At 43.2% G+C, this 22,725-nt stretch overlaps 1 protein-coding gene across 3 annotated transcripts in view; it reads left to right on the forward strand.

Moving 5' to 3' along the window:
- The first annotated feature begins 4,438 nt into the window (after positions 1–4,438).
- LOC127575236 (WD repeat-containing protein 26) overlaps positions 4,439–22,725 on the forward strand; it is an 85,371-nt gene continuing 67,084 nt past the window's right edge. Inside the window, exons 1-3 of one of the 3 annotated variants that reach the window (XM_052024951.1) lie at positions 4,439–5,382; positions 7,536–7,635; positions 7,718–7,774. In XM_052024951.1, the coding sequence (XP_051880911.1) occupies positions 5,045–5,382; positions 7,536–7,635; positions 7,718–7,774 (495 nt within the window). In that variant the 5' untranslated portion in view covers positions 4,439–5,044. The remainder of the gene's footprint in view (positions 5,383–7,535; positions 7,636–7,717; positions 7,775–22,725) is intronic. The other 2 variants (XM_052024949.1, XM_052024950.1) reach the window with 2 other exon arrangements.

Consider the following 22,725-nt stretch of genomic DNA (forward strand, 5'->3'; position numbering starts at 1 on the left):
CATAACTAAAACACTCCATCACAGGTAACATTCTGGTGATTCTCCTCTTCACCATCTCCAGTGCTACCACATCCCTCCTATAATGTGGACAACAGAACGGTACATGGTATACCAGCTGTGCTTTAACCAACAGTTTATAAAATGTACATATTTTGAATAGAATTGGTGAAGAATTGCTTCTGTGATGGTGGGGATCATGGGAGGAAGACAAGTTGGATCATCCACTTGGCACTTTTTGTTGAACATGGTTACCAATGATTTAGTCTTACCTGGGTGTGACTATGATTGAGAATGGGGATGTTCTTGGGGCTTCCTCCTCTCATAAGCTGCATAATTGTTGATGACTAAATGTAGCAGGACAGCAGAGCTTTAATCTGATCTATTTGTTATGGGATTGCTTAGCTCTATTACATGTAGTTTTGCCCATTTAAAATGTGAGCAGTTCCTGCGTGCAGCTTCGCCAGGTTGAATTCCTGGCTTGATAGTAAGAGTGCCAAGCTGTGAAGTTACAGATGGTGGGGATGGACATTTCTGCTGCTGTTGATGGCTCACAATGCCTCATGGATGCCCAGTTTTGAGCTGTCAAATCTGTTCTGAGTCAATCCTATTTAGCACTACTGTAGTACCACATTACAGTATCGGGAGTATCCATGGCGTGTAAACAGGACTTTATCTACTCAAAGACTGTGTAGTGACTTCTACCAATGCTGTCGTGGATAGATGCACCTGCCACAGGTAGACTGCTGAGGACAAGTTCAGGTAGGTTTATCCCTCCTCTTAATTTATTCACTGCCTGCTGCAGACTCAATATGGCAGCTGTATGCTTCAGGACAGAATTATCAGCTGAGGGAGGATGGTAAGTGGTCATCTGCAGGAAGTTTCCTTGCTAGGAAACCTCATGATGTTCAGAATAGATGTTGAGGGTTCCAAGGACTACTCCCTGCCTTCTATCTACCAATTTCCTGCACCTCTCGTGGGTCTGTCCTGCCTGAGGTACATTGACATACCAGGGATTGTGATGCAGGAGTCTAGCATATTATCAGTGAGTCTGATTGTGCAAGGTCAGGCTGTTGCTTGACTAGCCTGTGGGACAGTTCTCCCAATTTAGATACCAGGTCCCAAATGTTTGTGAAGAGGATTTTGCAAGGTCAGCTGGGCTGGCAGTGACCTTGCCTTAAGTGAATTTGGTGTTTCAGTATTTCCAGCATTTGTCTTAAAGAAGATATAATATTGTCCCCAATTGGATAAATAAAGCTATTACTGTATCTTGTCATTATACACCCTGATATCCCCTTTATTTGGAGATTGGATTTACTCCATTTTTACAGTAGATGTGCTGCTGAGCCACCGTTAGCAGGTGGGTGTAAATACATTTTTATTGCTTGGGGAATTGGAACTTAAAGTAGAGAAGTATTGTTACTACTATACAGGGTGCCACCATGAGGAAGTGGCACAGAAGGGGAGTTGAGGCCTGAGACAGGTCAATCATTTTGGGAGCCAGGTGGCCTACTCCTGCGGTTATTTTAAGTATTCTGTGTTCTTACGGACTTAGAATTTTATGGACAAAGATTGACTTTGTAAGAGCATTTCTTTTAAATATGAAGGAAAATAGATTTTAAGCAGAGGCCGAAAAAAAGTCAAATCAATGTGAACCGCAGAGTTTAGGATGCAAACAGAAAGTGCTGAATTATCTACAATGCAGTGCATCAGTGACTACAGTTCATTTATGCTTCAGACACCTGTACTACCCTACTCCCAAGGTAGAAATGTTAAATACCAGAGGACATGTATTTCGAGTGAGAGGGGGGAAAGTTTAAAGGAGATGTGCAGGGTGAATTTTCTACACAGAGAGTGGTAGGTGCTGGCAGGGGTAGTGGTGGAAGCAGATACGATAGTGGTGTTTAAGACAGTGTTAGATAGACACGTGAATATGCAGGGAATGGAAGGATACGGATCATGTGCAGGCAGAAGAGACTTACTTTGGCATTGTGTTCTGTGCAGACGTCATGGGCCAAAGGGCCTGTTCCTGCGCTGTACTGTTCTATGTACCAAAAGCAGACTTGTCAAGACACTGGAGTGAAACCAACAATGTGAGGGAGGTGGGGAGGGCAGATAGGACCAGTGAGGGAGGGGAGCCAATAGAAGGAATGAGTGGGCGATGGGTAGAAGAAGTGGGTGGAGAAGGGGAAAGAAACAGGATGATGGGGGCTGGGATGAATGTAGGAAGAACTGGGTAGATCCAGAGGAGAGAGAAAAGGGGACAGAGGGTGAGCAGTTCACCGTAAGTTGGAGAATTCGATGTTTCTGCCACCGGGTTGTAGACTACCCAGGTATAACATGAGGCTCTTTAAAGGCCATTTAATTGCACTTTAACGAGTATGATGACGTGCCTCCTTCAGCCACCACAGTGCTTCCATTGAAGATATTTCTACGTTGACTGGTGGGGTTCGAGAATTTTATTCCCATTGTATTGCAATATATTTCCAACTCAGGAAGGGAACTAATTGGTCGTGGCATTCCCATGAACTTATCCCCTTGTCCTTTTTTGGTGGTGGGTTAGGGAGTGCTGTTGAAGAAGCCTTGGCATGCAAACCACAGTGCACTTTGCCAATGGCACATACTGCACATAAAGGAACATGATGTTCGAGGTGGATGACCTTCCACTAGCTGCTGCCTGACCCTATCAGTATTTGGATATCTCTGTCGTATCCATGCTCATTCCAGACCTCGCTCTCCAAGATGTGTCCAGGACCGATATTTTTTGTTGTTCTCTGCCGTATCCATGCTCTTGGTATGTCAGTCCTCGGCCTCCTCCACTGCCAGGAGAATTCCAAGCGCAAACTGGAAAACAGCACCTCATTTTCAATCTTGGAACCTTGCAGCCTAACGGCATGAACATTGAATTCTCTCACTTTAAGTAATACCCACCCCCTTCCCCACAGCCCCCCTCCCCACCATGCTTCTTCTCTTCTTCCCTTTCCTAGCATCTTTTTGTCTACTTTTTTCCCTCTCTCTGCTTACCTTTGACCCATCCCCCAGTGGATCTGCTCTCCCCACCTCCCCTGCCTATCACTGTCTCATACCTGCATTGACCTGTCACCACCTGGTGCCCACCCCACCTCCCCTCTTTTGTCCACCTATCACTGCTCTGCTTTCCCCTCCTATATATTGAGCTTCCCCTTTTCCTATCTTCAGTCCTGACCCGAAACGTTGACTGCCTGCTTTTCTCCACGGATGCTGCCTAGCCTGCTGAGTTCCTCCAGCTTCGTGTTTTTCATCTAGATTCCAGCGTCTGCAGTCCTTTATTTCTCTCGTATTAGGAACAACTTCTTTATGCCTTTGTTTCCTGAATCTGCACAATTTTTCTTTGAATCTCTTCATGCAGGGAGTGCGAAGGGAGGGGAGGAGAGGGGGGGAGGAGAGGGGGGGAGGAGAGGGGGGAAGGAGAGGGGGGGAAGGAGAGGGGGGGGAAGCGGACGGGGAGGGGATGAGTGGGAGGGAGGGGAGGGGAGGGGGAGGGGGAGGAGGGAGGGAGGGGAGGGGGAGGGGGGAGGGGAGGGGGAGGGGGGGGAGGGGAGGGGAGGGGGAGGAGGGAGGGGAGGGGAGGGAGGGGGAGGGGGAGGGGAGGGGGAGGAGGGAGAGGGGGAGGGGGAGGAGGGAGACGGAGGAGGGGGAGAGGGAGAGGGGAGGACGAGATAGGAAGGGGAGGACGAGATAGGAAGGGGAGGGGAGAGGAGGAGGAGGAGGGAGAGGGGGTGGGGGAGGGGGGAGAGGAGGAGGGTGGAGGGGAGGGGGGAGAGGAGGGGAGAGGGGAGGGGGGAGAGGGGAGGGGGGGGGAGGGGGAGGGGAGGGGGGAGAGGAGGGGAGAGAGGAGGGGAGAGAGGAGGGGAGGAAGGGAGGGGGGAGCAGGGAGGGAGGGGGAGGAGGAGGGGAGAGGAGGGGGGGAGGAGGGAGGAGGGGGAGGAGGAGGGGGGGAGGGGAGGAGGGGGAGGGGAGGAGGGGGGGAGGGAGGGGGGAGGGGAGGGGGAGGGAGGGAGGGGGGAGGGGGGAGGGAGGGGGGGGGAGGGGGGAGGAGGGGGGGGGGAGGGGGGGGAGGGGAGGGGGGGAGGGGAGACGACGGAAGGGGGGAGAGGGGAGAGGACGGAAGGGGGGGGGAGTGGATTTGCGTCGAGAACGTGCGCGATGACGCCACAGACGCGGCGCACTCCTTTCCCCGCCCATTTCTGGCTCGGGGGAAGTGTGGAAACATCCGGTCGGCTCAGTTGTGAGGCGGATTCCGTCAAGCTGCGGCCCCGTGCCCGGGAGCGGCGGCGGAGACGGAGGCCACCGCAATAATAACAACAATAACATTCAGGCGGGCGAGGACGGGCGCTGGGGAAAGTCAGGCGGGAGGAGGGTGGGTGGGTGGGTGTCGGCAGTAATGTACCTGTGAGGGAGGCGGTCCGGTGAGCGGGGGAGGGAGAGCACCGCCGCCGACGGACTGAGCGGGAGCGGGGGGAGGGGGGGGGTGAAGGAGCCGAGCGCGAGCGGCCGGCGCAGCCGCGGTCACCGCCCGCGGCGCGAGACCGCCGCCAGGGAGCAGGGAGGGAAACCCCGCGGCCGGACGACCGTTGGCGATCGGTGGGCGCGCGAACCTTCCGGAACCTTCCGTCCTTTCCCCCCCCCCTCCCCGGGCGGCGCTGACAGGAGCCCCCGCCTCCCCCCTCGGGGGAGGAGGCGGCGGCCGCCTACCCCCGGACAGCGCACCGGCTGACCCACCCGCACAGCCCCCGGGACCACCACCGGCACCACGGCGGCGGCAGCTGCGGCCGAGCACACGACGTTCACTCTGGCCTCCTCCTCCTCTTCCTCCGACTCGGAGAGCGGCGGAGTGTCTCCGCCACCGCGGAAGAAGCAGCGAGGGGCGGCGGCGGAGGGCGAGGGTGGGCCCGGGGCGGCGGCCTACGGCGCAGCTCGACTAGGCCCTAGCAACCCTCCAGGTAACTTCGGCGGCCTCCTGGGCCTAGGAGGAGGAGGCGGATCCGGGCGCCCGGCTCCCGGCGTCATGCAGGCCAACGGGAACCAAGGCGGTGGCGAGACGGCGGCGCAGAACGGGGACGTGACGGGCCGTGATTCGGGCCAAGCCGGGCCCGGGGAGGAAGCGGCCGGTTCCCATGGTGTCATCCCGGGCTTCACCCCCTCGGCCGCTCACTCCAACGGGCTGCTCTCCTCCTCCACCACCTCGCTGGCCGTATCCTCCGCCGCCGCCGCCGTCCCCCTGGTGTCCGGGCCCGGCGGGATGAGCCCCGACCAAGCCGCGTACAAGAGGAAGAAGCGCTTGTCCCAGATGGACGAGGATGTGATCCGCCTGATCGGACAGCACCTGCACGGCCTAGGACTGAAGTGAGTGTAACTCGGGGGGCCCGGGGCTGCAGAGGCCGGGGGGTTGCTAGGGTGGGGTAGGGAGGCCGCTCCAGTGCTTCGAACCGTCAGTGATAACGTGTGTCCCGGCCTAATTCCACCTTTCCATCTCCTCGGGTTTAGCAAGCAACTCATCTGGGGGTTTCTGCTTCGTTTGTTGTTGTCTTCAGCGTTACATACGCAAGGTATCATTGGTTTTGGTTTATTATTGTCACTTGTACCGAGATACAGTGGAAAAAACTTGCCCTGCATACCGATCGTACAGGTCAATTCATTACACAGTGCAGTTACATTGGGTTAGTACAGAGTGCATTGATGCAGTACAGGTAAAAACAATAACAGTACAGAGTAAAGTGTAAAATTAACGTGTACATTACAAGGCGAGGACAGACATCCTCTCTGGCGGACTCCTTCCTACCTTGGGTCCACTCATTGCTGTAAATCTGTGCTCCTTGGCTGAAGAAAGTAGGTCTTTCGTGATTCCATACACCTCAGTTGGGCCACCCCACGGCATTGGCTCCTAGGAAAGTTGCACCAGCCTGTACGGTCTTCCCTGCTAGCTACAATTTTCCATCCCTGCTGATGTCCTTGTAAAATTCTTCTGTGCAATCCCCACTTTCCCCTGCCCCAACTGCGATCAATGTCATTAATGTGAGCAGAACTGTACACGGAACTCAACTTTCTGGCCTAACAAGCATTGTATGCGGTTATAGTATAGTCATGAAAAAGACTGATGCTGGAGGAACTCAGCAGGCCAGGCAGCATCCGTGGAGGAAAGCAGGTGGTCAACGCTTTGGGTCAGGACTGAAGATAGGAAAAGGGGAAGCCCAATATATAGGAGGGAAAAGTATTAGGCGGGAATAGCTTTCCCTCTTACGTATTTGGCTTCCACTTTTCCTATCTTCAGTCCTGAAGAAGGGTCCTGACCCAAAACGTTGACCACCTGCTGAATTCTTCCAGCGTCATCGTGGTTTTCATTTAGATTCCAAGCATCTGCAGTCCTTTGTTTCTCTAGTATAACCATCCTGTTCTTGTTTCGTGACTAATAAAGGGAGCATTGTGCATGCCTTTTTAAACCACCTTATCTACCATTCTTCTGTCTTTAAGGATCAGTGAGCAAACTCCAGGGTCTCTATTCCTCCACACCTCTTGGTCTCCCAATTGTATATTCCTTTGCCTTGTTCTACATCAACTTTTTTATCTTGTGCTTCTCTGGATTAAATTCCATTTGCTAATCTTCTGTTGTCCAATTTTTTTCCTGATCTTAAACGTTTTCTCCTCAACCAGATTTTGTATTGTCTGCAAATCTGCTTCCTACATTTAAGTCTAATTCATTAATACATAACAAAAGGAAAGGTACTTGGTACAGAATCTTGTGGAACCCCACTGGCAGTAACCCTTCAGTCACAAAACCACCTGCCAATCATTGCATTCTGCTTTCTGCCTCTGAGCCAACTTTGGATCCAATTTGGTACTCTCCCTTGGATCCCATGCTACTTTACTTTTTGAGCAGCCAACCACATGAGACCTTGTCAAAAGCCTTGTAGAAATCCAGGTGTATGATTAAGTGGAAAAACTTCTTTGGCTCATTGTTTCTAATTGTCCATTTTAAAATTTAAATTCTGCAATAACCTTCACAGCTAATTTTAAAGGGTCCAAAACACACACATTCTGATTAAGATGTCAGTGATAATAAATCTGATTGCTCTTACTGCAATTACTAGTCTAATGTGGAGCTTGGATTTGGAAAAAAGAACCAAAAGTTTGAAATTTTGATACAGATGCCTGGGAAATATGGCTCCAAGTATGATCATTTGGGATGAATTGTTTTGTGATTGCATAGTTTGTGAAAGTAAGTAATGCACCTTTTGGCAGTCAATTTATGCCTTTGACTTTATGCATTAAATTGCATCTATACCTGTGCGCACAAGTTATACAAAACTTGCAGGATTGACCAAGTCTTGACATGTGGATTTCTTTTAAAGAATGGCTTTCTCATTTGGTTCTAGCAATCTTGTTTTTTAATGCTAAAATGATATAGGAATTTGTGATTAAGTTGTCATCAGAACTGTTCCAGATTTCCTTTTCAGTACTGTCGTTGGGGTTCAAGGTTTGAAGTATTTCTCCTCTTATAGCCAAACGGTGGATCTTTTGATGCAGGAATCGGGCTGCCGCTTAGAGCATTCTTCTGCTACTAAATTTCGCAATCACGTTATGGAAGGAGAATGGGAAAAGGTAACGTTCAATCAGCTGTCTAGGCACAGGTTCTCTGTTTGGTATACATTGGGCTGCACTAATCAGTGTTTTTTGTTAACAGGCTGAAAACGATCTTAATGAATTGAAGTCTTTGGTGCACTCACCTCATGTGATTGTGGTAAGGAACAATGAAAGTTGCAGAGAGATTTTTGTTTTTTTGCTTTTTAGGAATTTATGATACTGAATATGTCAGGATGATAAGCCAGTGAGTAAAATGTTCAGCAGAGGAATATGTGAATATTTTGATTATGTTTGCGTTTATTTGTTTTGAGGGTGGAATTTGTGTAGCATTAGGGGACAGAAAGCCCAGTGTTTGTGCTGGATTAGAAGTGAGGAGAAAAAAAAATGATCAGCTGCCTGTCTGTTCCAGCTGATTCATTTGTTTTTGCAGAAGCTTGAGAGTTTCCAGTCTAGTTGGGGAGGGGTGGGTTGTGAGAACAGGAACTGTCGTTTAAGGTCGGTCTGTCTGTCTTAACCCTTTAAGGGTTTTTGTAGTAAGGACTAAAACTATATGGATTCTATGATACTAGAAATTGTCCTCCCTCCCCCCCCCCCCAATCCCCATAATGTATGGCATCAGACATCTAAGCTTTGCAGCGTTAGCATTTTAAAGTTTAATTGTGAAAGTATCAAATACTCAGTGTTTGGTTGGATAGTCAAAACATCCAACAACACAATTGACTATTCTTGAAATCTTGGGCTGTAACTAAAGAAACAACTTGATCCGTTTAACTGTTTGGTGATATTCAGAGAAAGTAGAGGTCTAGAATTTGTGAAACGTGGTTTGGACTTGTGTAATTTACTAAAGTATACAATAAGTAATATTCTACAGTTTTGGAGTTTAGGTATGTTACATACTGTGGAGTATGTAGTAAAAGCCTATGGGCGGTTCTCAAATTCTTAAAGCGAAGAACTCCAATATATTTGAAGGGAAATTTGGAAGACAAATAACCCTGGACTTAAAGCATAAGAACTGCTTACTCAACAATAAAGGTGACGATGTGCATTTCATGCCTTCTGAAAAGCATTTTGATGCGTTGAGACTTGTTAACTATTATTGTTTATATCAAGCTCTGACAGTTCTATGAGCATAGTCTTTTAGTTCAGTGGAGATGTTTATTAACCATATTGAGAACTTATTCTATGCCCCTTTGTTGGACACGTCATTCAGCACAAGCTGCCACTGCTGCTGATTGAGAAATAGCAATTCTTCAAAATAGTGGCGAGGAGAATAGAAACGTAGAAAATAGGAGCAGGAGTAGTCTAAATGGCCCTTTGAGTCTGTTTTGCCATTCAATAAGACAGTGGCTGGTGTATCTTTATTATATTCCTACTCTTTCCCTGTACCCCTGGATGATTTTTTGTTGAGAAATCCATCTATCCAAATATAAAACACTTGGTCTCAACCTTGTGTAGTAGAGAATTCTATATGGTCACTAACCTTTGAAGAAATTTATCCTCATCTCAGTCCTGAACGTCTTGCTTCATATCCATATCTGAGACTGTGGACATTCCCTACCCTCCCCAACTCCAAGCCCACAGTCAGGGAAAACATCCTCCCTGCATCCAGTCTATTTAGCCCCGTCAGAATTTTGTTTCAATAAGATTATCTCTGCTTTTGTTCTGTTCTTTTCTCCTAAATCTTAAGTGTATTTTGGAACCTTAACTATCAATCTGCTATGTACAGAATATTTTAAAAGATTACTGCTCTTCAGTGAAAATATTAATTTGCAAGCTTGAATTGTCATCCTTCTCTCAAGATCCCTTTTCACTTAGCCATGATTGTTTTCTCTGAGTCAGGACATTGTGGATTTGTCTTGTTCCAGAGACATTGGCACATTCCTACAAACTTCAGCGAAATGAGCATATATATATGAGCATATAATGAGCCAGTACTTCAAGACTGAGGATCTAGTCTGTAGATGCACTGTTTCGATAAGGCCCTGTCTGCTCATTAATGAATATAAGAGAATTATTCAGATTATCTGATCAATGCTGTTTGTGTGACTTTGCTGTGTGCAAATTTGCAATTGTGCTTCACTGCACAATAGTGTACTGGCCAGCACCAGGTTATGGACATCTCTACATACAAACAAGCTTCCATAATATTATTAAATTCCAAATTCCAACGTACTTACATAGGTTTTTCCTTTGAACGGCAGGACTAGTTTCCTCACTTTCTCCACTTTTAGTTGTTCTTATCAGTCTTGTGTGCTTTTGATGCAATTTATTACAATACTGCAGAGGTATAATTACCATATCGAGTGTTTTTCTTGTGTATTTTCTGACTTACGGACCAAATTGACTTATGGATGCCAGTAATAATGGAAACTGTTCGTTACCTAGGGGTGGCCTGTATGCATTTCATGTGTTTCACTGGCTGTGAATTAATTGCTGATACTCTTGTGATAAACACTATGTAAATTGCAGATTCATTCTTTGTAGCTAAAACAAAGCTGACTGTGATGCTTTGATCGCAGCTCCACTGAAATTCTCAGCTGGGACAGTGTGAATCAAACTGTGGTTCAATAGCATGCTGTCATGCAGTTTCCTAGCATTGGAGCCTAGCTATACATATGGACTAATAGCTATATAGTCACTATCCTAAACTGAATCAGTTTTGTTTACTTTTTGCAGGGGTGATGTTGCCTAACCTGAGTGTTTCCAGCATTTGTTTTTATTTCAGATTTACAGCATTTTTATTTGCAGTGGTTAAGTTACAGACCTAGTAGTCCAGAAACCTGGACTAACAATCCAGACACTTGAGTTGAAATCCTGCCGTTCCAACTCTAGAATTTAAATTTAGTTAATAAGATAGAATTAGAATTAAAACACTGGATGTCATAAAAGTATATCTAATGTCCTTTGGAAACATTCAGTAGGTCAGGCAGCGTAAGAAGGAAAAAAAGTTAACATTTCATGCCAAAGCCCTTTCATCTGAACTGAGAAAGAGAATAATTAGTTTTGTGGTAGAGAGGTTGGAGAAGTGATGAACAAGACAAAGGGACTATCTCTGGTAGGGTGAGGCTACACTTGCTATGGTGATAACTGTAGGTAGCAACCAGATGAATCTGTAATTGCATGTAATTCTCTGCCATTGATATCAAGTCAGGATCAACTCTGGTTTGATGCAGAGTGCAGATGATCCATCCTAGAACAACACCTGATTTGCCTGATAATGATGTGCCAACCTGGTGAAGTTGCATGCATGATTGTGAAATGGAGAAATTGGTATTATGAAATTGAGACTGAAATATTCTGTACAATTTTTCTCTCCTTGTCTAAGAAATAATGTCTTTGTCATAGGAGTGCAGTGAAGCTTCACCAGACTGGTTCAATGAATGGTCGGTTTGCTGTCTGAGGAGAGAGAGAGTCCAGATTGTATTCCCTAGAGTTTAAAAGAATGAGAAGAGTTTTCAAAGGAACTTGAAAGTTCTTAAAGGGCATGATAGACTCGATAAGGGAGAATATTTCTCTTGACTGAGAAATCTACACACTACTTGGATAATCAGTTAGAAAGTGGTTACAAAAGGAGATCAAGGAAAATATTAAAACAAGAACTGGAGCATGCTGAGTGGCAAAAACTAGCAATTAGACCAGAGAACTGGGAATTTTTCAGGCGCCAGCAATGGGAGACTAAAGAGCTAAAAAGGGAGAAAATTGAGAGTAACCTGGCAAGTAATAATAAAGCAAACAGCAGGAACTTCTACAGATATATAAAAAGGAAGAGGGTAGCTAAGCTAAGCGCAGAACCCCTGGAGAGCAAGTCTGGGGAATTATTAACAGGAAACTAATAGCAGATAATGTAAACCAATGTTTTGTATCTGTTGTTACAGTGGAAAATGCTGCAAAAATCCCAAAAATAGGAGATACATCAGTTTCAAATGGGTAACAAGAATTTGTGAGAATGCCTATCATGAGGGACGGAGTATTGGAAAAGAACTAATAAGACTGAAGGCAAACAAGTTGTTAGGACCTAATGGCCTGCATCCAAAAGTTTTAAAGTGGCTACAAAGCTAACATGGGCATTGGTTGAAGTTTCTCAAAATTCAGGCTTCTGGCAAGGCATGCTATACCACATTGAACCACTTTAAACTGTGTGGTCAAGGTACTTGGACAGTTGGATAGGAAGTTCCAGGGCTTTTACCTAATTCTTGATGAAAGAGCCTGAAGAACCACACTCAACGTTTTGGGAACAGCTTCTTCCCCTCTGCCATCAGATTTCTGAATGTCCATGAACACTGCCCATTATTCCTCTTTTGCACTAATTTATTTTTTGGTAACTTGTAGTGATTTTTATGTCTTGCACTGTACTGCTGCTGCAAAACATCAAATTTCACGACATGTCAGTGATAATAAATTGATTCTGAATGATGGTGTTTTTCAGCTGGATGAACTAAAGGTGACATGAGGAAGGAAATTTTTTTTACCAAGTCATTGTGTTCTTGGATGCATGACCAGAGTTGTATTGGATTTAAAGTTCAAAAGGGAGCTGGAGTAGTTGCATAAAGTTAGTGCTGCTGTCTCACAGGACCAGGGACCCTAGTTTGCTTCTGACTACGGGTGCTGTCCATGTGAGGTTTACACATTCTCTCCATGACTATGTGAGTTTCCTTTGAGTGCTGTTTTCCTTCCACATTCGAAAGATGGATAGATATATTGACAACTACAAGATAATGGCACAAAGAATTGAGTTGTTAGGCATGACTGACAGAGAATAATTTGCAATGGTACAGGGAAGTAAGAAGAAAGGAAATAGGATTAATAGACTTGCTTCCCTGGCAACCAGCATGGATCCAATGGGCCAAAAGGCCTCCTGTGTCGTAAGTATCTGAAAAGGAATTATTTGTAGAGCTGAGGGAATGAGAAATTAGACTTGGTTTATTCTTGTAGAGTGTGTATGTACTCATTGAGTTGTATGACCTATGCTGCTACAATCATTTTCAGCTGCTTCATCAATGAGGTCATTGATCATACCTAGGGAACTACACTGAGGAACGGTCATCCTCCTTCCTCCCACCACTCTCCCACTCTACGTTCCATCTTCAATGTCTTGTTTCATCAATATGGGAATCAAGGACTTTTCCACAGATAGGGCTGAAGATGCCCAACAGGGCTGATGGGCAGTTTGAGGTGCTGCAGTACTTCCACCATTTATATAGTGCTTCTGTGTTGTGATGTATGGCCTCAGGTTTTCAATATTGCCCCAAGCAATCTTACACTTTAAGTGGTAGTAGATTCCCAAAGAGTTGGTGGATATATTCCATATGTTAAAGCAGACATTGAGCACACTGAATAATTTGTCCACCTGGTAATCTCTTTCCATGGCAAAGCTTGGAATAGAATGTATGGATGTCTAGTGTTTGGAATGCAAATTATGTGGGCTGCCCTGAAACTGCTGAGTGTAACTAAGGTGCCAGTGATAAGGGTTTGACATGAGATAGACACTGACTTGGGTTTACTTATCCTCCTAGTGAATTTGGTGGATTTCATAGCAGCAGCATTGGTGACATCGTTCCAGTGCTTCAGGGTGCCAATGGTAGATAGTCAAGGGCTCGGAAGAATATGGCACAATAGGAATCAATGCTTTCTGGTAGATGTGCCAGGAGTGAGGTCTTGATTTTTTGCCGTTTTTTCTCAGTTGACCACAGGCAGTGTTGATGCATTGAAGGTGATGGTGAATTTCATTACTGATGTCTGCCTTCACAGAATGATGGCTCGTGAGGTATGGAAAGTAGTCTGTTTTCCAGAGTGTCACTGTGATTGTAAGAGGGCAGTATTGTACAGCAGAGGCAGATTAATGGAGGGTCTTTGTCTTGTGGATATTGAATGTAATGTTTCATTGGAAAAAAGTAGACAATGGCTTGGAATTCAGTCCAAGCATTTGCAAATGTAAACATCTGCATATTGCAGCTGGACTACTGAAGGGTCATCCATTTAAGACGTGAATGATGCAGTTCTTTTGAGGACTGAGTCTGAAGTTTTCCTGAAAACGTGATGAATATTTTTAAGGCAAATACTTGATAAGCAAATGGGTGAAGCATCATTGCAAACAGGCAGGAATGCAGATTTGAGCTTAAAGTCAAATCAACCATGATCTTATTGGATGATGGAGGAAATGATGGCCTCCCACTGCTAACTTGTATGTTTTAGCTGGTGTAAGTGTTTTTGTTAGAGGTCTAGATATTGATCATTGAGAATTTAGAATCTATAACTGACCTTAAATTAAACAAAATGGCAACTTTTAAATGTTGTAGTCTGGTTTGATGTAATGTGTAAATAGGTCCTCTCAGGAACCTCCTTTGCACCTATAGCAAATATTTTTGTTTGCAGGATACATGCAAAATAAGATGTTATTTTTGCATGTGACTCAGGTTGTGATATTAATGGCATAAGTGGTGAATGGAGATGCAAGTTGGGCTTTGGGGGACTTCCAGCTACTTCCTGTCTTGCTTCCTTTCCTAAACCTCTAATTCCTGCTGGGATATGGGATATGGACTGTGGTCTGGCACCCTTCCATTTTTTTCGTCCTGGAGGCCGTCTTCTGTGAGTGAGCTAAGTTGCCACATCTAGATCTTATTCTTACCTTGATGTTCATGAATATGGATTTCCAACAGAAATCATTGGGTTGCATTTAAACACTAGAACTGAAGCCCGTTCTCTACTCTCCTAATCTGAGAATTATTTAGCTAACAGTTCAAAAAGAGATCTTTGTAAAACTTGCACTCCCTTTGGAAGATCTATTTCTCCATGATTTCTGCTTAATAGTTATTGAGATTATCATTAAACCTCACTCTTATCAGCTTTAGTCATACAGCATGGAAAGAGAACCTTCAGCCCAGCGTCCATGCCATCAAGCATCTATCTTACTGATTCCATTTTCTAGCACCTGGCCTGTGGCTTTCCATGCCATCCCACTTCAAGTGCTCAGCAAAATGCTTGTAAATGTTGTGACAGTACCTGCCTCCACCTTTCAGGCAATAGATTCCAGATTTCACCCAGCCTAGATGAAAAAAATATTCTTCCTCAAAACTCTTAGATGTCTTGCTCCTTATCTTAAATCTACACCCTTTGGTCATAGGCACCTCTGTTAAGAGTGAAGCTTCTAATTATCTGCCATATTTATGCTGCTCATATTTTGTATTCTTCAATCAGGTCATTCCCTGCCCCTGCTCCAAAGAAAATAAACCCAACACATTAGTCTCTCAGCTGAAATGCTCTATCCTAGCCAATATCCTGGTGAATGTCCTCTGCATCTTCTCTTGTGTAATTACTTCCTTCCTATAGTGTGGTGACTAGAAAATCGTAGCATTCCATCCAAGGCCTAATTTATCTTTGTATAGTTGCAGCATAACCTCCTTGCTCTTGTATTCTGTGCTCCAGCTAATTAAGTTTTCTAACTACCTACATGGTCAAGGATCCTTGGACATGTACACCAAGACCCCTCTGTTCTTTAGTACTTCCTGGGGTCCTACCATGTATAGTGTATAACCTAGCCTTATTGAACCTTGCATTTTTCAGGAATAAATTCCATCTGCCATTTCTCTGCCCATCCTATCAACTTGTATTTTTCTAGAACCTTCTCACTATCTACAACAATCTGTGTCATCTGCAAACTTACTAATCATTCCTCCATTCATCAGATTGTTAATGTATATAACAATTAGCAAGGGTCTCAGCAACTGATTCCTGCTATATGTTACTGGTCACAGGCTTTCAATTGCAAAGCAGCTCTTCACCATTGCCCTCTGCCTCCTATCACAAAGCACTCAATCAAATTAGTTAGATAGGGCCTCCTGTTAAATTCATGATGATCATCCCAGTCCCTCCACAAGCAGATTAATCTTGTCAGCACGCTTGGCATTTATCCAGTAATGCAACTGAATAAAGGTACCACATTTGCAGATCTCCAGTATGGCCAGAAAAGACATGAAAATTTTTGTCACAGCCCCAGCAATCCCCTTTACCTCCCAAAATACGCTGTGGTACATCCCATCAGGTCCTGGGGATTTATCATCCTTTAACTCTGCTATGACATACTCTCTCTCTGATGATTTGTTCTAGAAGTTCACTGGCCCCTCCCTGAATTCTCCAACTACAGTATCCTCAGAGAATAGAGAAGAGGAGCATTCATTTAAGTCCTTGCCTGTATCCTCTGACTCTAGCATAGATTGCCACTTTGTTCCCTAATGGGCTTTACTCTTTCCCTGGTTACCCTTTTGGCCTTGATATAGTTGGAACTGGTATGGATATGGTTTGGGATTTTCCTTGATCTTGTCTGCCATTGCCATTTTGTGCTCCCTTTTCCCTCTTAATTATATTTTTAAGTAGCTGCCAACACTTTATCTGATCCTCTGTCCCTTGACATCTAGGGTTGATCTACTTAATGACCTTGCTGGCCTTGAACACTTGCTGTTTCATTTTTGAGCATCTCCAATTGATCACCAATAGACTTGCTGACAAGTAGCTTCTCCCAGTTTATTTTTGCCATGTTCTGTCTTGTATTGAATTCAGCCTTCCCCAATTTGGGACCCTAATTTCTGGTCCATCTTGTCCTTCTCCATAACAACATTAAAACTTGAGAATTGTGGACACTATCTTCAAAATGTTCTTTTATTGACTCTCCCTCCACTTGCTTGGCTCCATTCCCAAAGGTTAGATTCAGAACTGCCCAAGCTTTCCAACGATTTATCTGTGCACTATTTGAAAAGTCTCCTTGACTCACTTTGAAAATTTCCATAACATCTAAGGCTTTCACATTAAGGCAATCCCAGTTAGTATTGGAGAAGTTGAAATCTGCTGCTAATATTACCCTATTATTTTTGCATTTTGTGATTTGTCTACATTTATTCCTCTATCTCCCATTGACTGTTTAGAGACCTGTTTGCATCCCTCTGATTACCCCTTTTCTGTTTCTAAGCTTGGGCCATATAGCCTCTTTTGTTTAACCTTCTAGGATATCTTCCATTCCTTTTGCAGTAAAGGACTTGTTGATTAATACGGCGGTGTTAGTCCTGTCTAACACCATATCTCTTTGATAAAACTATCATATTTCTATGTTTTTCACCTCCTTTTGGTTCATAAGCCTTATCAGAATCCTTGCATTAAAATAGATGCCATCCAGCCTTGCATTCCTCCTATATGCCTGGAGACTTAAGTTTGCTTTGTTCCTTCCCCCTATTGTATTCCTTCTCCCTTGCCAAATTAGTATTTGACAGGGTTGGATTTGATCTGCATCAGTGAAATAGCAGAATGTGAGTAACAATTGAGAACTAATTCGTAACTTTGCCTATTTCAGGTCAGAATATTCAAAGACTAAGTTGGAATGGGACTCTTTCCAAATTAGTCCAATTTTCAAGAAAAAGGAATCTACAATATAGAGTGAACCCCAGTTGGGGATAATGTTTTACCACCTGATTTTTTCCCCCACTTAAGTGTTTTCTTTTGCCTTGTGCTTTGCTACTGTGAAAGTGCTTCAGGAAAATCATAATATTGCATATTACATTGTCAGTGGTACTGAAAGAACTTGTATATTAAAGAGTTATATACTTGGAATTCTTTCACTATTTCAGGTTAACAGAATACTCTGTTCTTTTGGGTTGGGTTTTTAATATGTAATTGACAATGCACATTGGAATTGTGTACAGGAATTATAATTTGTAAATATTAACTTCATTTGTCTCCAGACGGATTATGATTTGGCCAGTTCTAATGCAAGGTCACTTACTTGTAACAATATATTCACAGATGCCACCTGATCTGAGTATTTCAAGCATTCTATTTCAGATTTCAATAAATTGCTGTGTTCTGCACCTAACAGTTCCAGCATGTTTTTTTTCTCTCTACTGACCTTGCTCATCTCTCCAAGACATCAACTGAAATAAGCAGTTATTTGTACAATCTTGTTCTCCACCTTATTACAGACAATCCCTTTGTTTTTTCCATCCCTCATCCTCCCTTTTCTGCAACCTAAACGTGCATGATTTCTCACTTTTCCAGCTCTAATGAAAGGTTATTGACCTGAAACATTAACCATTTCTCTCTTCACAGATGCTGCCCAAAGTCCTGGTATCTCCAACACTTTATCAATTTTCAGCATCATCTGCATTTATTGATATCCATGTATGGTGTAATTTTATAGTCTGACCCTGTCATGTCTTGCCTCTGTGACATTCTACATGATTGAAAGCAGTGAATACAGTGAAGGGAAATGTTTCCCACTGCATTTAGTCATAATCCTGGTGATCATTCCAGAAGAATCTGTCTCTAGCCAAGTAATGCTATCTACCAGTTGTGTTGTCAAAATGTGTGCATTGATGACCATTCAAATCCACTTGACTCCTAAACTCTCAGCCTGGTGCAAGTTGGAATTGGAAGCTGAAAAGTCAGAGGAGAGTGTAGCTATTCTCAGTGATCTATTCGTTTCTGCTGAAGAAGTGGATGAGGAAGGATGGGAAGAGGTTGAAGTAGAGCAAAGGTGCCAACATAGATTGGGTCAAGTAGCCTGTTTATGGGTTGTGGTACATTATTGTGCACAGCAAACCCTAAGAACAATTTGACTGGTTTTCTACTTTACAACAATGGCTGCACTTTGAAATTAGACCATTGCTTGTGAAGATCATTGAGATGTCCTGAGATAATAAAAGCTGCAAAATAAAATGCGTCTTGCTATTCTTTATTGACCAAGTACAATCTGGGAGTTGCTAGGACACAGGTGTGGGTGGGGCAATTTGTGTAGAACCACTACATTTTACTTTTTGAAAACTTATGTCCCCAGCTTGTTTCTTTGTGACACAGCTAGTAGAGCTGCTGCCTCACAGTGATAAAGACCCAGATTCGATCCTGACCTCTAGTGCTTCCCGTATGGAATTTGCATGTTCTCCCTGTGACTGTATGGGTTTCCCCCTAGTGCTCTGGTTCCCTCCCATGTCCTAAAGGTGTGCTGGTTGGTAGATTAATTGGCCATTGTAAATTGCCCTTGGGTGGTAGAATGTGGAGAGATTAAACAAAATAAAAATGGTATTAATGTAGGATAAGTTTAAATAGGTGATTGTTGGCCTGGAGTCTGAGCTGAAGGACCTGCTTCTATGCTGTATGATTATGACTCTAAAATGACAAAGGGTTCTATTGAATTGAAGCTGGTTGTCAGAACAATTATGGCACCATCACAAGTGGGTGGACTATAAACCAGGTGTGCTAACATAACCTAGTTGAACTACTGGGGAGCCAGTCTATTGCAATTCATGGTAAAACAAACACGACACAATATTGTACAGCTTTTAATATATTTTGATTAACATTTTGTATTGACTGGCATTTCAATGTCAACTATTGTATGAAATGTAAGGCTTTTGGCCAACAGCTGATGAAATTCATGCAAACAATTTCCTTGCCAACTTTACAGAAATTGAAATGTTCACTCAGTTCTGCATATAAAAACATTAGTAGGCATAGACCACCAAATGTGTTCTGCCATTCAGAAAATTCACAGATCATGTGCTTCAAGTTCACTTTTCCACCTGATGCCTTATCCTTGCATTCTGTTGTATCCAAAAATCCCATCAACCTTAAATATAGTGTGCATAAAAAGGCTTCAAATTAGACAGTTCCAAAGATTTACAATTTTATCCATGTTGTTTTCCTCAATCTCAGTCCTAAATGGCCAACCCCTTATCCTGAGACTGTCCTGTAGTTCTGGACTTTCTAGCTAGAGGACACAGCATCTCTGCTGATACCCTGTCAACTCTCTCAGAATCTTGTAAACCACAGAGAGAGCACTTTTTCTATCTCCAAAGAACATAGGGTGATCTATCTCTATCTCTTTTCATAGACCAACCCCCTCATCCAAGGAATCAATTTGGTTAATCTGCAATAATGAACCTCAGAGCAAATTTATCCTGTTAAGTAGGGGTAATGTTCCAAATGAGGTCTCACCAAAGACCTTTACCTCAGGAAGCAGCCTGACTTTGGTACTCCAATCTTTTTACATTAAGGGTTGACGTATTACGGATTGTTTGCTGTACTGTGTGGTTTTTGCACCTTGAGTAAGTATAAAACCCTCTGCACCAACATTTATAAGTTGCTCACTTTTGAAAAGTCTTTCTGTTCTTCCTGCCCAATGCTTGTATATATATTTTCCCCACATTATATTCCATCTTGTCCACTCAATCTATCCGTTTATTTTTACAGACTTTATGGTCTAAGCTTATTTTCCCACCTAGCTTTGTATAAGCAAAGATGCATCACGCTAAATCTAAATCATTAATTTAAACTGTGAAAACTGAGCGGAGTGCTGATCTCTGGTGCACCATAATAAGAGCTTGCCATCTGAAAAAGACCTGTTTGAACTTCACTGTTCTTAGCTAATGTCATTGCTCATGTGTTACCTTAATCCTGTGTTCCCTATTATTTAACAACCTTAAGCCTTTGAAAATCCAGATATACTGCATTCAGTGATTTCCCATTATCTATCCTACTAGCCATATTTTTAAATACTCTTGAATTTCACCAACTCCCTAGTCATGTTATGACCTTTTATAGTTTACCTATAACTAGATACATAACAATGGATTTTGGTTCTTGACCTGTTCATTATGAAGAGTCAGGTTAACTGATCTAATGCCCTTTACCTACTTCCTTTTGAATAGTGGTAGGATTTATCAGCTTTTAGTCTTTGGTCTCTTCACTACTTCCTCTTTAGTGATATTAATCATCAGAGATTTGGTTCCCCTCCATTTCTGCAATGAAAGTAGATGAGCCATTTCTTTATTCACTGTAACTTGTCATGTCATTAGCTCAATGAAAGCAATACTCTATTTTTAAGTAGAGGGAAACTTCCCCCACTGGTTCAACAACTGAGGCAAAGGTTGAACATTTTGGACAATACATACATGGGGAATGCATGGGAAAACCTTTTTATGCAGAGAGCAATTATAATTTGGACTTCACTGCCTGAAGGGGTGGTGAAAGCAGAATCAATCTTCCTTCAGAAGGAAATTGGATAGAGAAGAATATGCAGGGCTGTGGGGTAAGACTTGAGCTGAATGGCCTTCTGTGGCATAATTCTGTGTTCTACCTCAATCAGACATTTAGGTCATTTGTTACTGCTTTATAAAACTGCATTTGTCAGGCTTACTATCTTTCTTTGCAATACATCGTAAATTAATTTAAAACTATCTGCCACCTCCTTAGTTAGCCATGATCGGACTGTTTTCCTGCAGATGTTTTACTTCTCACTGGAATGCATTTTTGTTGAGAATTTTAAGTTTTCTTTTAAATGGTTTGCCAATGAATAGGCATTTAATATTTTCTAATACACCTTAGCCAAGATGTACTCCTGTCTACATAATTGGCTTTAACTTAAACTGATCTACAACTATTTTGAACTGATTAAAGAATTCTGTCACATTTCACTAAGGATTCCTTACTATGACATTACAAATTAGCCCTGTGTCATTACACAGGCCCAAAGCAACTCATTCTGTGTTCAGGGTCTAAATGAAGGGTCTCAACTCAAAACGATGACTGTCCATTTCCCTCCATAGATGTTGCCTGACCTGTTGAGTTCCTCCAGTGCCTTTTGTGTTGCTCCAGGTTCCAACATCTGCAGTTTCTTGCCTCCTAACTTGTTCTATGATCTCAGCTGCAAATTACTTTTGCTTGCTTGATTTGTATGTAAATGCAAAAATAATTAAACAAGTTTAGTGAGCTGCAAGTGCAGTTAATCATGTGGGATTGAGGTCATGGTGGTAAAAGGGCAGGAATGGCTTTTAAATGTTGGATGCAAGATGAAAAGATGTGGAAGAGAAGAGGAGGGATAGTGGTAATAGCGAGAACTTAAATAAAAGCAGGATGTACTGCATTTGATTCTTTGTGTCTGCTCTGTTATTACTTAAGATTGTGGCTCATCTTTCACGTCAGTGCCCCTTTGCTGTACTAATCTCACATCCCTTGATTCCCTTAATTAGGGGGAATATTCCAGTGCCAGAGTGAGAGAGGATGCCCTGGCACAATGAAGAACAGAATCTCTTTGGTTGGAGTAAAGCAACAATCAAGTTGCAATTGCACACCTGGGATTCTTCTATAGGCCACCAAATATTATGACGGACACTGAGAAAATTTAGAGGGAAATTACAAAAGCAATAGAATAATTTAAGTCCCTCATTATCACTTCTCTAATGTAGTCTGGGAAAGAACAACCTTGGGTAAAGTAGGGGAATGGTTTCTGAAGCGTGTTTAGGAAATCTTTTGTGGTTAGTATGTATCTGGCCCAACAGGAATATGGCATTGCTGGGCATGATTCTGAACATGAGCCAGACTGGTTGGAGCAAGTGTCATTGAAGGAAGATCAAGAAAATGGAAATCATTGTACCTGGTCTTGACTGGTTATGGAAAAGGATAAATACTAATACACAGTAAAAATAGTCAATTCTTGAAGGGCCAGTTTTGGGTGTGCTGAGAACAGACATGGGCAGATAAATTGCAATCGAAGTTTGACAGGCAAAACTAATTGGGGAAAGTTGGAGGTCTCTGAAGTGGAGGTATTTTAGCTGCAGTTTGGATGTTTCCACGAGGAGGGGGAGTCAGCCAAAAATGGAGAATAGAGCAGAGAAAAAGGAGCATGTGAGAGATGCCAAATGGTTAACACGTGGTGGTGAGAACCAGTCTAATTACAGAAAGTTACAGGGAAAAAAGGATGGAAATGGAGGCAAAGAGAGAGCATGAGAAAAGGTATGTAGTAAAAGAATTGAAAAGTATTTTATGGACATGTAAACAGGAAAAGGGTTGCGAGAGGTGAGGTCAGAGACCAAAGTAAGAAATCTACTAATGGAGAAGAGTGCATGGTTGAAATAATAAATGAGTAACAATATCAATTTAAACTAAGGAAAAGATGCTCCTGCTGTCTCGGCAAAGGAATGTACAGTTGAAATTTGGGATGGATTAAAAATTACTAGGGAGTATTAGAAAGGATAGCAGCAATTAAAATGGAGTCATCCAGTTGATAGATTAACAAATGGCATTTAGAGAGAGTATTAACAAAGGCAATGAAATGTGTGCAGTTATAAAGAG

This window comes from Pristis pectinata, chromosome 10 (assembly GCF_009764475.1).
Source record: "Pristis pectinata isolate sPriPec2 chromosome 10, sPriPec2.1.pri, whole genome shotgun sequence".
Classification (NCBI taxonomy): Eukaryota; Metazoa; Chordata; class Chondrichthyes; order Rhinopristiformes; family Pristidae; genus Pristis; species Pristis pectinata.